We start from the raw sequence: 16,188 nt of genomic DNA on the forward strand, positions 1-16,188 counted from the left end.
TCAGATTCATATATAAGTATAGACGCTGATTCACACACAGCTCACACAGTATCAAACACAGTCACAATCCTTGAGAGCAAAACATCGTATGAACCATGTGACATATGTGCTCTTGGAAGAAGTCCAGTAAAGACTAGTATTAAGCAATGCCACAGTTCAAAGAAACCAGTTCAAAATTAGCTACTGGTTCTCAGTTTCCAACCTTGAAAAAGACCAAATGTTACCATCAGCCAATATAAACAGATGACACAACATCACGAGCTAATTGACGGCTGTCGAAGCACTGAGGGCCATTAACTGATCTGTCGAGGCCATGAAAACAAACTGTTAATCAATAGCCTCATTTCATAGTCTCTCTCTAAATGAACCAGAGGTCACATTAAAGGATCCTCCAGGCGCCAACTTCAAATAGATTCATCAACAAGAAACTAAAAGGCTCGTCTGTGCACTGACGACAACCTGGTGCAAAGAAGTGACAAAGCTGAGGCTCCAGTCCAGAACCAGACCAGCGGTGCATGTTTGAAATCCCCTCAGACTGAAGGAGGTGCTGTTTACACCACAGCAGAAGAAGGTGGAGGCAGAGAAAGGTCAGAGGTGGTATGTGACTGGTTATGAGAGGAGCTTTGGCCTCACTCTTATTGTACAACCAACTATTGTGTGGAGCTAAACAATATTATACAGAATCTTTATTTTGAAGGAGACATATTCTGCTCATATTCAGGTTCTTAATTTTAATTTGTGCCATTACTTGAAAGGTTTACATGTTCTAATGTTCAGAAAACACTAAGACAAATTAAATCACTGTCTTTGCTTTCCCTGAAACACAGAGTTTCAAGTCTGCACGTTCGACTGAAGTTGAAGCACCGTGTGACTCTGTGTTTATGCTGTGACTTTGGGAAACAGCCTCAAAATGTCCACTTGAAAATGTTCACATGCTCTAATGTTGAGAAACTTCATCACTGTCCTCAAACTGTCCCGCTGCTGCAGCTCCTCTTTTCAGCCTCTGTCTGAAACACTTGGCTTTGAGCTCCTGTCTCTTTAAGGCCCCGCCTCCTGATAGAGCCAAGTCTGCTCTGATTGGTTTTTAAACATTTCAGCTTTAAACCTCTTTAACACAGAAGAGGAGAGAAACATTGAAAAAGCACAATATGTCTCCTGGAATCAGAATCCAAAGTCCTCCCTAATTCCTCCGGCTGTGAAAGTGACATCGAGTCAACAACGCTACAAACAGGTTCTCGTTAACTTATCCGACACACACACACTGACTACACAAATAACACACCCACAAAACCCGCTGACACGAATCACACGTTCAATCAAGGGACAACAGAGGTGACCCCCCCCACCCACCCACCCATCACTCACCTTCAGGTCCCGGTGCACCACGCCCATTTGATGGCAGTGAAGCACCGCCTCCAGGATCTGCTGGATGCAATGACTGCATGCAAACACCAAGGGGAGGGGGGGGAGGCGAGGGGTCGCATGTTAGTCTGAGCAGTGTTACGATCCCGTGCACAGGCCAGGGGGGTGGGGGAGGGGGAGGGGAGGGGAGGAGGTGGGAGGAGGTATGACGGGTACAAGAGGGTTCAAAGGGCTCCACTGTCACTTCGCCTTTTATGGCCTTCAGCTACACAACGCACCCGGTGATCATGAAGAAGAAGCCAATCAGGTTTCACTTAAATATATTCAAATTAATAAGTGTACCAACAGTTTCTATATGCATCACAATCATAGACTGTAGATAAAGATGGACGACCTGACAGCTCCCTAAAGCTGCTTTCACACCCGCACTGAACTCCGCATAATATCCTGAAATTACCCGGAGGGGCTGTGAGTACGTAAATGTCCGTGTCAGTTGCCGCTCTGGATAATTTCCCAGTGAGAGAAGAGAAAAAAATGATCACAATATAAAGCTGAAGGACTAATGTGGCTTGTGTGCTCCTCCTGATCTTCCTTCATAAAAGACGATCTGAGAACACGTCGTCAGGTTTTTCAGCGTTGGCTGTAGCTCTGAGGTCAGAGCGGCAAAACTGCAACAGAAGATTCCTTTGAGTCAATTTATTCAGCAAGTAGCCAAGAGATATACTCTAAGTTCTTCACACTATATGTTCTCTGTTCTCGGTAGATGAGTACATCCGAGGACGAGCTCTTCCTGTTCATTTGGCTACAGGTGGTTCTAGATACACCACGTCCCTCCATGTTTCAGCCAGCAGAAGAAACGAGGTGTGAGAAGGGGACAGCGAGGAGGAAGAGGAGGGAGAGGAGGGGGAGGAGGGGGAGGACGTTGATGAAGGAGGTGAGGGAAGGACTGAGTCATTGTTCAAATTAACAACATTTAAACCATGTTTGTGTCTGCTCCCTCTGCAGAAACGAGCTGTCATTCATTCTGATGTCAGTTAGCCTCCCAATGTGCGTGCGTGGTGGTGTGTGTGTGTGTGTGTGTGTGTGTGTGTGTGTGTGTGTGTGTGTGTGTGTGTGTGTGTGTGTGTGTGTGTGACAGAGGTGTGAGTATAAGTATATCTGAGCATGAGCAGAAGATATATATATATAATTATAATGAGAGAGACAACATGTACATGTGTGCATAGGGCCATGAATATGTCTGGGTGAAGCTATGGGAGGTGTGATACAGAGAAGCACACACACACACACACACACACACACACACACACACACACACACACACACACACACACACACACGCTTCCTGTGCACTGACCAGGTCAAAATGCATCAGTCAAAGTTCAGAGCCAGGTTGGTTTGGTTGTTTGTGTGTTTTTGAGTGCGTTAAAATAAATAAATCCACCCTCTTACTGTGAAGAAAAATCTTTGGGGTTTGTATTTTTCAATATTTATTCACGGTCGTCTTGGTTTCACTTGCAGCTACTAGAAAAGGTTTTGTTTAGACTTCTTAAAAGAAACAGAACAGAGACTGAGCTGCCAATAGGGGGCGGTTTCAATCTAACAAGTGTGTGGCCAGTCTGCGAAGTATCATAACATGAGAGAAAGGACGAGAGGGAGGGAGAGACAGAAAGTGAGAGAGCGAGCGCAGGAGTAAGACGGACTCATGGTATGAGCTGTAAAGTTCAGGGACGTAAATCAGAATCCTGTGTCTTCTTTCTAAAGGTCTCCGGATGAATAAATACTACAGCTCACATCTACAGCCCAGAAACCGAGAGGCTATAACAACTTTATCTTCCTCGTTAATACGTTGCTGTGTGTGGGTGTGCATGCAGCTCAGTGTGTGTAGCTGTTTTCAGACATGCACTGGTTGAGCCCGTGTGAGAATACAGCAGGAAAGTTTCGGGGGAAATTCACAGCAAGCGATTGGGCGTGTTGATGATGAAACTAGAAGATGCATCACATCTCTTGATTCTTTTAGCTCAGGTTCTGCTTTATAAAGACGTACTCTGGAAAATACAGGATCAATACAATACAATAAAATGATTTAAAGCCTGAGACGAAGGAGGCGCAGGGACGGAGGAATCAATGAAACACAGAATAAATACATCAGTTTCTTTTTAAATTAGCCTCGTGGGAGAAATTGATGGTTGTACGTTCAATGTGTAAACACTGGATATTTATTACACCAGCAGAAGGTTGTGTGCTCAGTGGGGGGGGGGGTGACTGTGTGTGTGTGTGTGTGTTTGTGTACAAAGCTCATACATTGTTTGATCTGATTGTCAGCCAGTGCAACAGGAGCGTTTGTCATGTAGTTGTTTGTAAAACGAGCGAAAAGAGGACGAGTGGGAGGCGTGGAGAAGGGGGGCGGCCAGGGCTCCTCCAATTAACATCAAAATATCATACATTAGAAAAACAAAGCAGAAAGGAAACATAAGAGCATTCAAGAGACAAGGCGGACAAGGCGGACATCAGACCAGCGACTGTCAGGAACGACACGAACAGACGAGACGGAGGAGGAAGGACAGAAAGAAGGAGGGACAGAAGGAAGGAAGGAAGGAAGAAAGGAAGGAGGAGAGGAAAGGGACGGAGGAAGGAAAGGAAGCAGGCAAAGGTTGTCGGGGCAGGGAGAGGTGAGGGATGCAGGTGCTCCTCTACACATACTAACCTTCAAGTCCCTGTGCACTATGTCATGTTGGTGAATGTGATGGACACTGTCTAGAATCTGATGGATACAGTGACTGTGAAGACAAAACAGAGAGGGGGTGGAGGAGGGAGGGATGGAGGGATGGATATACAGAGAGGGGTGAAGGTGGGGGGTGGGGGGGGAGGAGGAGACAGGATGCCAGGTGAACAGGAGTGACGAGCCCGGCCAACGTCAGGTGAACACGACAAAAATTCAAGATGACAGGTTGGATTAGAGGAGGTCCAGTGACAGAGAGAGAGAGAGGAGAAAGGAGGAGGAGGAGGAGGAGAGGGTGGATTATAGGTGGAAGAGGAGGAAGAGGAGGAGGAGGAGGAGGAAGAGGAGGAGAGGGAGATTGATGCAGGTCCAGGTGTCAAGGCGAGTGATGTGAGGGTGAATGTAGGTGGAGGAGACAAAAACGTTTTGTTTTGGTTTTTGGTTTTTTAACAAGACAGACGAGAGCAGAACAACCTGCCAGACCGGAAAAACATCACAACCACACAGAGAGGGAGAGGAGGAGGAGGAGGAGGAAGAGGAGCGCAGAGGAAGATAAGAGGAAGAGGAGAGGACGAGGAAACTCAGATAAAGTGACAGGTTGTGAAAGAGAAGACAGGAGGGTTGAAGAGCAAAGAGCGATAAGACGACATGAAAGAGATGAAACGCTTGTGTACGGGATGAGACTGAATCATAGAAGACTGGTGGGCTGATGCTATTTTTCCATCACTAACACACCAGCGTGTTCACTATAAAGGATACACATACCTCACTGTGTGTGTGTGTGTGTGTGTGTGTGTGTGTGTGTGTGTGTGTGTGTGTGTGTGTGTGTGTGTGTGTGTGTGTGTGTGTGTGTGTGTGTGTGTGTGTGTGTGTGCGTTGGTGCAATGAGCAGGTATAATGTGCGGAATATGTGACTAATGGCACAAGGAGACCTGCAGCTTCCTCACCCACACAGCGTCTAGTGAGTGGGAGGACTGAGAGAGAGAGAGAGAGAACGAGAGAGAGAGGGAGAGATATGAACACGCTTGCTCATAAACATGTAGAAAATGATTTCACTACACCATCTTACTGACGGCTGTGTGTATGAGTGATGTATGACGGAGAACGTGCTGCACAAAGAAACCGTGTGAATGCGTGTGAATGAAAAACTGCTCCGTGCTCTAGTGCTTTATGATCTTCAAATTGCTTTTTAACTGTTTCCTATTTTGCCTTTTAACTTCTAAAGCACCTTGTAACTGTGCTTTGAAAAGCTGCTACATCAATAAAGTTTATTATTATTATTCCGGTAACATAATTGATTGTGTTGATGGGATTCAGCTCCACCTCCACTTCTTTGTTTGTACATTTGTGTGTGCGCCTCCTCTCTCTCTGTCTAAAAGCATCATGTCCTTCCACGGGACTCGTCTGGTTGCTGGACTCCTGGAAGTGACTTGCTCAGCACTTTGAACCACAACGTCCCACTGTTCTCTGCAGGCCAGTGAAGTGATAGTGGGAGGAAAATGAAATACAGAGCCAGGGTCAAGAGAGGGCAGCGTCTCTTCCTCTGCTGTGTCTGTGCACGCTCTCAACACTGAAGCTCAGTGTTTTTGAACCAAAGAGGATCAGAGCGGCTCAGAGTCCAGTTTCCTGCCACGGTGTCGGTGATGCGTAACAACTGAAGTGTACGTGAGGATGAAAAGAGACGAAGTAAAAACAGCAAGATAATCTCGTAAAATACGTCAACATGGAAACTAAAGCATAAACTATTCAAGGAAAAACGCATCAGAGATTTTAAAGCTAGGGTTGGTAATCCTGGAAAACCGAACAAGAGCACCTGCAACCGATATCCCACCTCCTCCCATTGGCCCTCGCGTCAAAGCCACGCCCCCAAAAACCCATGAACGTGCACTGGCTGACAACTGCTAGAGGACTTTTCCACGACTCGTTCACTAAAGGTCAGGCTTAATTCCTGGAATCTGCTTCATGTGACATTCACTCCTCATATTAGCCTCCATCCACTCGCACACCAAGAAAAACTCTGGTGGATTGAAACAGAGGGCGAGGTGAGATGCAGCGCAGTGATCTGTGTGCCCATCTGTGTGTGTGTGTGTGTGCGTGTGTGTGTGTGTGTGTGTGTGTGAGCGAGAGAGACTAATTACTGTGGCTAATTAAAGTCCCACTTCTTACTGGTCTCCAAAGGAGTCAGGATGGGGGCGGGCGGTGGCCTGAATGACTGACATTCAGAAGTGAGGGAAAAGGCAAGTGTGTGTGTGTGTGTGTGTGTGTGTGTGTGTGTGTGTGTGTGTGTGTGTGTGTGTGTGTGTGTGTGTGTGTGTGTGTGTCACTGAGCGAGGACTAAACACTGAAAGGGTTAAAAGGTTGGCAGGAGAGGCAGCAATCACCAGGGGCTTAGATAGGCAGTTATTACTGCAGCATACGGTTGGCCACACACACACACACACACACACACACACACACACACACACACACACACACACACACACACTCTTTGCGTAACTCTCATGTAAACGTATTTCTAACTCTCATGGAACTCAGTAGAGCACATACCTGCACCAAGGCCCAATAATATTTCAATCAAGACGCTCATAGAGATCAGTCCCATAAATGTGCCTAATATCTTGTTCATCAACATTCATTATTGTCTAGGAAACCAGTGAAACACCTTGAAATGTTAAATAAAGTGATTTACTGGATTCGCCCCCTGATCCAGACCCGCACCAATAACTTAACTGGTTCTTTCCTGACCTAAATATATCCTCACTACTAAAACTCAAACTGCCCCACACAAAGATATCAGAGGTGAACAAGTCCTCAAACTTTAAACCGGCAGCGAGCTGGATACAGTTAGTGATCCCTGATAAATCCAAATCAGAAGCTCGCTCAGCATCAGGCAACAACATTACCATCCTGTGACAAAGTGTTGCAGGTTCCCCCCGAGGTGCCGCAGCAGAAGGATCCAGGACCCGTGAAGGATTAATGGCAGAGATTTAATATCAAAACCGTCACGTTTCAACTGCTCCCAGAGAAAATAAGACGGATGAGCTCTAATCTCATTTCATCTCATGTGTCGACCTGAACTTTACCCGACAACACAGAGAGGCAATCACAGAATTTATATGAAGAAACTACTGCCATGAAAATGATGAATCTTGTATTTATGGAATTTATGTGTGAATAAGTAATGGCAATCTAGGGATAGGCTATCACCTGACTCGTGTTATTTGTTCTGGTTACTGGGGAGGAACTGGAAACTTCCAATAAACCAACAAACAGGACCGAGAACTTTAATTATTTTCTTTATAATTTTTTTCTAATATAAAATCCCTTGTTGAAATTGATTGTGTTTGTTGGTTTCATATAAACTCAGATGGCTACTGGTCCCGACCACGACTACATTATATAGAACATCATGTGTGGATATATACAATAAAGACTTTCGGAAAAATGTTTTGCAATATGTGCATTTAATAAGAGAAGCAGTAATAACTTCTTAAAGAGGTAAGTGTCTTGTAGAGAAGCCACATGTATTGTTTTAGTTTGAAAACCTTAACGATCTTCATCCAAGGATATTAAAGAGGTCATTCTGTATTTAGCTGTTAGTAGATATTTAAGACTTTTAAATAACATGTAATAGAGTTTGGAGTTCATCGTTCTGAAGGTGATAAAAGTCAAACGGCCGTGGAAGGAGAGCCGGGCTGACGTGAGCTTCTCCGACTTTTCAGTTTCACTACTCTCGCTGCTGAATGGACGAAAACACTCACATCTCTCCCACTCTTCTCTCGAGTCTCTTGTCTGTCCACCCCTCACTTCTCCGTTTCCTCTTCTGCCAAAGTGAGCGGTGTGTGTGTGCATGAGTCAGCACGAGAGGTGGGAGTGAGGTCTGAAACAACGCGGGGGTGGTGCTGGTGGAACAGACAGGACAGAAGAGGGGGGCTGAATGAAAGGAAAGAGACAAGTTCTGCTTGTTTTTAACCCCCCCGCTGTTTGAGTAAAGGGGAGCTTGGCCGGGGGCAACACATCAGCATCAGGTCACCTGCACCAGCCGAGATAATTGGATCATTTGAAAGAAAAATACTTGAGGTTTGATCCATAAGAGTTCGCTGGTGCCATAACAAACATAAATAATGCAAAGAAGCTGCTTTCATCACTGTTGCATGCGGGGGTTCAGAGTTGCCAGCGCTCTGATCTATGTATTTTCTTTAGAGACTACGTTTCTTCTCTGGAAACAAAGGGGGACTTCCTGTATGTTTCAGCCTGGGCCCTGCTGTTATAATTGTGGGTGTGAAAGTGAACGATCGTCTATGCCAGAAGTCACAACAGGACAATGTAATCTAATGGGGCAACTGCGACAGTTCACTAAATATCTGCTATGTTTCACCAATAAAAGGCTCAAATTGTTATTCTGGGGTCTTTTCCAAGAGTGAGGCAACATCACACAAGTTCTGCTCAACAGGAAGTCTCACTCTCGAGTCTCGTGAAGACTTGGGTTGTTGCAGGAAGACGGAGAAACGTGAGTGAGACATGTGGACAACGTATGGACTTCAATGAGCGTCCCTACTTGTTTGAGTCGGAGTATTTGGACAGAGAGCTCTTACAGACTGAAGGAAGGATAGGACATGTTGTACGGTTTTGAAGCTCTGGAACCTGAAGGTGTTCCTGTGGGAGATGTGACGCTCTGCCCACAGAGGACGAATGACTAAGACTGGGACCTGTTGGTATCGGTCTTAAAGTATCCACAGATACTTCGGACACTGCACAACGACTTTTCGGTGGATATTTCTTGGACCGTGGCATTTATTTACACACCCACAAATCCAGAATTCCCTATTACCTTTATTTTTAAAAAATATAGTAGTCTTGCTTTAGTGTGTTTTGCACTTGCAGAAATCACTTGACCCACGCAAACAAAACTCGATGAAGGCAAAAACCTGCAGTGCACTTTGAATTTGAACTGAGTCTTCGCAGCTTTTCATCCTCAGCTCTTACTGATTTGGGGCTTTCATAGTCGAAAACATTCACCAGACTTCACACATCTGAAAAGCTGATTTATAACAATCTGACGAGGCCTTGAAAACCCATGTTGGTCCAACCTTGGATTGGAAATGAAGGTGTCTGCTGTGTCAGTGTGATAGGTGAACTACACTGTGGCATAGATGTGAAAGGAAGAATGATGGACGGAGGAGGACGAGTGAAAAAGAAGAGTTGTGAATGTATGGCAATGAAAAGAGGAGGAGGTAGAGAGGCTGAAATCAGAGGAAAAGAGAAAGGAGAGCAGCTTTCAGGAGAGGATGGAGAGACGAAGGAAAAGAAAAGGGGAAGAGGAGCGAGAGGAGAGGAGAGGAAAGGAGAAATAAGCACCACTAAGAAGAAAGACAGACACAGAGGAGAGGACAGAGGACACAGAGCAGGTTCAGGGACGAGGTGAAGCCCTCTGACACACACAGGGGTGAAGCTCCTCCTACCTGGCGTCGGCCTCGCTGTAATATTCTCTGGCTACGATGTCCTCGAACAGTTCACCTCCGGTCACCCTGCGCACACACACACACACAAAGACACACACACACACACACACACACACACACACACACACACACACACACACACACACACACACACACACACAGAGAGAGAGAGAGAGACACAGGTTTAATAAAAGTGGGACGCTTGGGTAGGAGGAAGGTGGGGGGGCAGGGTGGGGGTATAAAATCTTCAAAGCAAGGATTCCTTCTTCATCTCATGTTTCCTGTTAATTTCCCCTTCCAAAATCTTCCAGTCCTCCCCTCCCCATCACATCGTTACCATGGAAACTAGAGGGAATTGCCGAGAGATGGATGTGGAGGGCGTTGGTGTTTGGGGGTGCGGGTGGGGGGGCAAATATAGGAGAGAGTTATGTAATTGCATACGTAGAGAAGGGTGATGAATTGAGGTGGAGGAGGGGGAAGAAGAGGGAGGTAGAGGAGAGAGAGAGAGGAGGAGAGAAATGAGAAGAGAAGAAGAGAAGAGGAGAGAAATGAGAAGAGAGGAAGAGGAGAGGAGAGAAATGAAAAGAGAGGGAGAGGAGAGAAAAGAGAAAAGAGGAAGAGGAGAGGAGAGGAGAGGGAGAAATGAGAAGAGAAGAAGAGGAGAGAAAAGAGAAAAGAGGAAGATGAGAGGAGAGAAATTAAAAGAGGGAGAGGAGAGGAGAAGAAAGGAGAGGAGATAAATGAGAAGAGAAGAAGAGGAGAGGAGAGGAGAGAAATAAGACGAGAGGAAGAGGAGAGGAGAAGAAAGGAGAGGAGATAAATGAGAAGAGAGGAAGAGGAGAGGAGAGAAATGAAAAGAGAGGAAGAGGAAGAGGAGAGGGAGAGGAGAGGAGAGAGGGAGAGGAGAGGAGAGAAATGAGAGAGGAAGAGGAGAGAAGGGAAATGAGAAGAGAGGAAGAGGAGAGGAGAGAAATGAGAAGAGAGGAAGAGGAGAGAAGGGAAATGAGAAGAGAGGAAGAGGAGAGGAGAGAAATGAGAAGAGAGGAAGAGGAGAGAAGGGAAATGAGAAGAGAGGAAGAGGAGAGGAGAGAAATGAAAAGAGAGGGAGAGGAGAGACAAGAGAAAAGAAGAAGAGGAGAGGAGAGGAGAGGGGAGAAATGAGAAGAGAGGGAGAGGAGAGGAGAGAAATGAAAAGAGAGGGAGAGGAGAGGAGAGAAATGAAAAGAGAGGGAGAGGAGAGGAGAGAAATGAGACGAAAGGAAGAGGAGAGGAGAGAAATGAGAAGAGAGGAAGAGGAGAGGAGAGGAGAGAAATGAAAAGAGAGGAAGAGGAAGAGGAGAGGAGAGGAGAGGAGAGGAGAGGAGAGGAGAGGAGAGGAGAGGGATGGAGGAGGAGGAGAGAAATGAGATGAGAGGAAGAGGAAGAGGAAGAGGAGAGAAATAAGAAGAGAGGAAGAGGAGAGGAGATAAATAAGAAGAGAGGAAGAGGAGAGAAGGAAATGAGAAGAGAGGAAGAGGAGAGGAGAGAAATGAGAAGAGAGGAAGAGGAGAGGAGAGAAATAAGAAGAGAGGAAGAGGAGAGAAGGGAAATGAGAAGAGAGGAAGAGGGAGAGGAAAGAAATGAGAAGAGAGGAAGAGGAAGAGGAGAGACATGAGAAGTGAGGAAGAGGAAGAGGAGAGACATGAGAAGTGAGGAAGAGGAAGAGGAGAGACATGAGAAGTGAGGAAGAGGAGGATGACTTACAGGTCAAACAGGAGGTAGTGGAAGCCCTCCTCTGATATACTGTCATGAAGACGAACTGGAAGAGAAGGATTGAACAGATTGAGAGATAAACGTCTGGTTCTCTGTCGTGATGTGAATGTGTCTCAGTGCAGCTGGAACCTTTAAACTCTTTAAAAACTCAAAGAACATTTGTAAATAACATTGCTGCATTTTAACTAGGAGGATAAAAGAGCAGAAAGAGAGAGAGAGGGAGAAAGAGGGAGTGAGAGGGAGTGAGGGGGGAGAAACCACAGGGAGTCATTATAATAGAGACATCATATATATACACTGGATAATTGGGGGTTTATAGATGGATATTAAGTTAAATATGTGAATTACACAGTATATTTTTCTAATTATCATCTCTTGTGTCACCTTGTAATTAAAATGTTTCATTATTTTTTCCTACTTTAATTGCAATATGCTTGCAATTATTATCTTTTTTCACGTTTTTAGTGAATTCATGATTCTGATCTCACTTTTATAAAAATCTGTGAAAATGTGACTTATTTTGTGATAAAAAAACGAAACGTATGTGAAACTGCGTGTGAGAGGAGCAGGAACAGGAAGACGTCTCCTCACCGATGTTTGGGTGTTTCAACAGGCGACAAATCCGAGCCTCTCGCTCCAGCTTCTGGTGATCTGAGGGGGGGGGGGAGGAGACGGAAAAGACAGAGAAGACAAGAGAGAGAGAGAGAGAGACAATGAGGAGCTGTTTCTAATACACAGTTTCTTTATGACCAGATACTCGTGAAATGTGGAAAAACACGTCACTGTACAGGTTTGATTCCAAAAATCCACTCATTTACAAACAGAGTATATGTGGATCCAACATGTGGGCGTGAGAGAGGATGCGTCTCCACGTTTTGACATGAACATCGTGTAGTAAAGTATCGTCCCTGGTGGACGGACAGACTAGGAAAATAGACTTGGAGAGTAAAGGGCCGGAGACAATTACGAGGACATGTAGTTTGAGTAAAACAAGAGCGGACAGTGTGTAGACGGCTGGATTAATCAAAATAATAGCATATGGTGATACTCACTAAATCAGATAAAACCATTTACAGTTTCTTTACAGTTTGAAACCTGCATTGTTGCATCCATGCGACTAAATGACGTCATATTCTCCTCTAACTTTGCTGGAGCAACCTCCACGGTACGAAAAACACACGAGACAAACAAAACTTCTCTCTAAATAGTTCTCAATGTTGATCCTTCCTGGATACATTCTGCTCCAATCAGAAATAAACTGATTATACAAACAACACAATTATCATATTCACACACACAGACACACACTGGGGGGGGTTCGACCACCCTGTATGTGTCTGCCTGTGGAACACGTGAAGATGCATGTGTTCACCCAAGTTGCATGGGCTTAAAAAACACGCACACACCCAGCATGCGTGCAGGAACGCAAGCGCACACCCTCACGCTGGCACTGAGGAGCTGACAGTGAAGTGTAAGCCCAGTGATTATAGTCTTAGAAGATGAGAGGAGCGAGGCGGAGGGAGGGAGTGGAGGAGTGGAGGAAGGGAGGAGTGGAGGAGAGCTGAAGCGGGGGACAGAGGAGGAAGGGAGGAGGAAAGAAACGCAAAGGACGATTAACAACAAGCCTGGCTGTCGTCTTCTTGTTGCTGTTGTTCCAACGACCGCTTACTTACTTCAGTTTTTCATTTTGGGTTTATAAGAGCTTATCAACACACTGAAGGTATTTTTAGATTTTAAGGAGTAAACTGTTTCTCTACAAATCAGCCGATACGAATATTTAAAAGTAAAATTGCCAAAGGATTTCTTAGATATTGTAATCAATCCCTTATGACAAAGAAATGCAGGTGAGATTTTATATTCAACCATAAACTTTATTATCAAAAACAACGTATAAAAACAAATATTTAACATTTATAGAATTCTGTTATTTACCATAATGTAAAAATAAATCACATCTTCTCTGTATATCTTATTTTGTACAATACAAGTGTTAATCTCGGCGCAAATACCAATATGTACGTGAAGGGCTCATCTCTAAAAAGATTCTTCATGAGGCAGAATCTGTCGGCGACGGACAAGATTTGGTGGCTTTCACGTTCGAGCAGGCGTTGACTGACAAGCATCAGCTGTCAGCTTTTGAATTTATCGTTAATAGAAATAAGCCCAAATGTCGCCTGGACCTAAAACCCCTTCATACAGCATCACTGTGTGAGTTTTATGTGGAGAAACTTTCAGCTTGTGTGATAGTCGGGATGTCGACACTTTCCGGCGAACAGAGGACGTCTTGGCTGAGATCGGGGAAAGGCTCACATCGGCTCGTCTTCAGCAGCCAACCGATAAATCCGTCGGGCTCTACTCTCGATGGAGTTAGATTTCAAAGACACAATCTCTGTGCAGTTTATCAGCGGCTTCAGAAATCCACCGAGGAGTGTGAGGGAATCAGGAGCCTGCTGCCCGTGAAGGATCATTTATTTTAGTTACCTCACAAAGCTCTGCCATGTTTTCACTGCAGGATGTTGATGATCCATCGTACTACAATGTCAGTCCGTGTAAAACGTGTCATTAGCATCAAGCGTCACATTTCGTTCTGTCGCTGGCATCTGCCGACATTACTCTGCAAGTACAGAATTGGCTCGGGGTAAGCGCCATGGTTCATCTTGGCTTAGTCTACCAGATGGCCACACTGAGCCTTTGTTATCTACACGTCTTTGTGTGAATAAAGGCTGGAGTGGAAATCACAGATGAAACGGTACAAACCATTAGTTGCTTTTATCGATAGCATCCGAGGAGGAAACTGCCTGTCTTCATTCTTTATCAATCTGAAGCTGAACTCCAGATTATCTGCAGACTTTCTCCGCCTGGCCCGCAAGTATAAAGTCAGCATGAAGTTCGTAGAATCCGATGTGAGCGCACAGCAGGGGTTCACCTCATCTTAAAATCCTCTGGGCTCTGAAAACCTTTTGGGATTTACAGCTGGAGACGACTGAAGATGAGATACAGAGCCTCAACGTGGCTGCTCACATCGTTTATCCCAGCTTCATCAGGCCGGCTGGATCAGTGGCAGATAAGCCCACAGACATCACTGTGAAAAACAGATGACCTGACGACGGCAGAGCATCCACACAAGGTCCTGTAACGACCGGGGGTGAGGGGCAGAGTGGGGGGGTCGGGCAGTGATGTCAGAGGATGAATTGTAAAGACGGTGCTTTATGGTATCATTGTTTTATTTGATGTTTTTACTGCTGCAGCTCTGAATACTGATGGTCAAAGGCTGAGAATAAAAATGGGTTAGTGAAGGATGGAGGATGATGATGGATGAGGATGATGATGAGAGTGAGGAGAGGATGGAATGGATGAGAGAGTGGATGGAGAGGGGATGGAGAGAGGGATGAGGGAGATGGATGGATGGAGGATGAGGGATGGATGGAGGGGGATGGAGGGATGAATGGAGGGGGATGGATGGATGGATGTGAAAGTCAAAGTCTCCACAGATCCTCTAGAGAACGTGTCGGAAAACGGCTATTGTGCGATAAAGAACTTCTGCAGGTCACGGAAGTCACGTAATATGAAACGCTGCTCGTACTTTTAATACACAAGTCACATTTGTATATGTATAGAGAAAAATATGGATTAGATAGAAATCAGGATTTATTTAAATGGGTTGTTTTCATCATTTCATGAGTTTTTAATGATGCACACTGGACTGAGGTGACCACATCTGTCCTGGTTATTTGACTTTGACACAAAGCTGACTGGCCTCAAGCCGGTCAGATGACTGCCTCTGCATTGCAGGTGAATATCAGACACACACACGCACACAACCACACACACACACACACACACACACCACTCTGTCATGATGAATTACGAGACCACACAGCAAACCTCTGGCATCCCCTGTCCAGAGATCAATGCCAATAAACAAGCTCTGTGATTGGCCGGGAGCCTTGCCCAACAGACCTGCCCTACATTTCCTGTTGACATGCGTTGGATCGGCATTAACCGGTTGGCGGCTGCTGAAGGGGATGAGTTGGTTGTGAGATGTTGCACACAGAGGAGAAGCCTGGTTGTTTGTGCCGGTCCTGTGTGTTATAGTGTGTTTTCAATCTGTCGCCCCACGGTAGCTCATCCTCACTTTCATCCACATTACTGATATTAAGATCATGTCTATAAAACATGACAATAGGTATGTATACCTCTTAATCACATTATTACCTCCTACGTCGACATACCACAGATACCAACAGCTGGACGACCCATCTCCTGTACGTTCAAGTACAAACCAGATGGAAAAATAACGAGGAGTTGAAACTTTTGCAGCATCGTGCATGAAAACCATTTCAGGTTGAGGTTTGAAACTCTGGCAGTAACATCAGACGGCAGACGTAGTGGACATAATGTTTTCATAATCAGACTCTGCTCTGTAACATGTAAACAGGAATATGAATAGAATATTCTATTAGAAATTATATTAGAAATAGATGTAAATGTAAATATTGAAATAAAAACAAGGTCAATGGTCAGAATATTGGTTTAAACATAGTCAATGACCAGTGATCATGGTTTCCAGTAGACCACAGTAAAGAGGAAACCAGTCTAGTCGTTACTTTTTATAACCAATAGATTCACTGCATCACAGTCTCAGCTCCTCTGCTGGGACTGTCTGAATATCTGTATCTGAGTGTGTGTGTGTGTGTGTGTGTGTGTGTGTGTGTGTGTGTGTGTGTGTGTGTGTGTGTGTGTGTGTGTGTGTGTGTGTGTGTGTGTGTCAGCGAGAGAGTCAGATGAGAGTCCCATGCTAAAGGCATGTAGGCGTACTGGCGCATGGCCCTCAGCTGCCAAGTGCCTGGGGTGCCTTCTCTCACATGACCCCTCCCTCCTCTCAGCTAC

General features: G+C 45.2%; 1 protein-coding gene across 1 annotated transcript in view; it reads right to left on the reverse strand.

Moving 5' to 3' along the window:
- Positions 1-16,188, reverse strand: part of LOC118114541 (calcium/calmodulin-dependent protein kinase type II subunit beta) — a 61,307-nt gene that overhangs the window by 38,263 nt on the left and 6,856 nt on the right. The window contains 4 exon segments of the mRNA XM_035165014.2: positions 1,366-1,438; positions 9,547-9,612; positions 11,290-11,344; positions 11,890-11,949. Coding sequence (XP_035020905.2) covers positions 1,366-1,438; positions 9,547-9,612; positions 11,290-11,344; positions 11,890-11,949 — 254 coding nt within the window.

The sequence above is a fragment of the Hippoglossus stenolepis genome, chromosome 9, assembly GCF_022539355.2.
Source record: "Hippoglossus stenolepis isolate QCI-W04-F060 chromosome 9, HSTE1.2, whole genome shotgun sequence".
Classification (NCBI taxonomy): Eukaryota; Metazoa; Chordata; class Actinopteri; order Pleuronectiformes; family Pleuronectidae; genus Hippoglossus; species Hippoglossus stenolepis.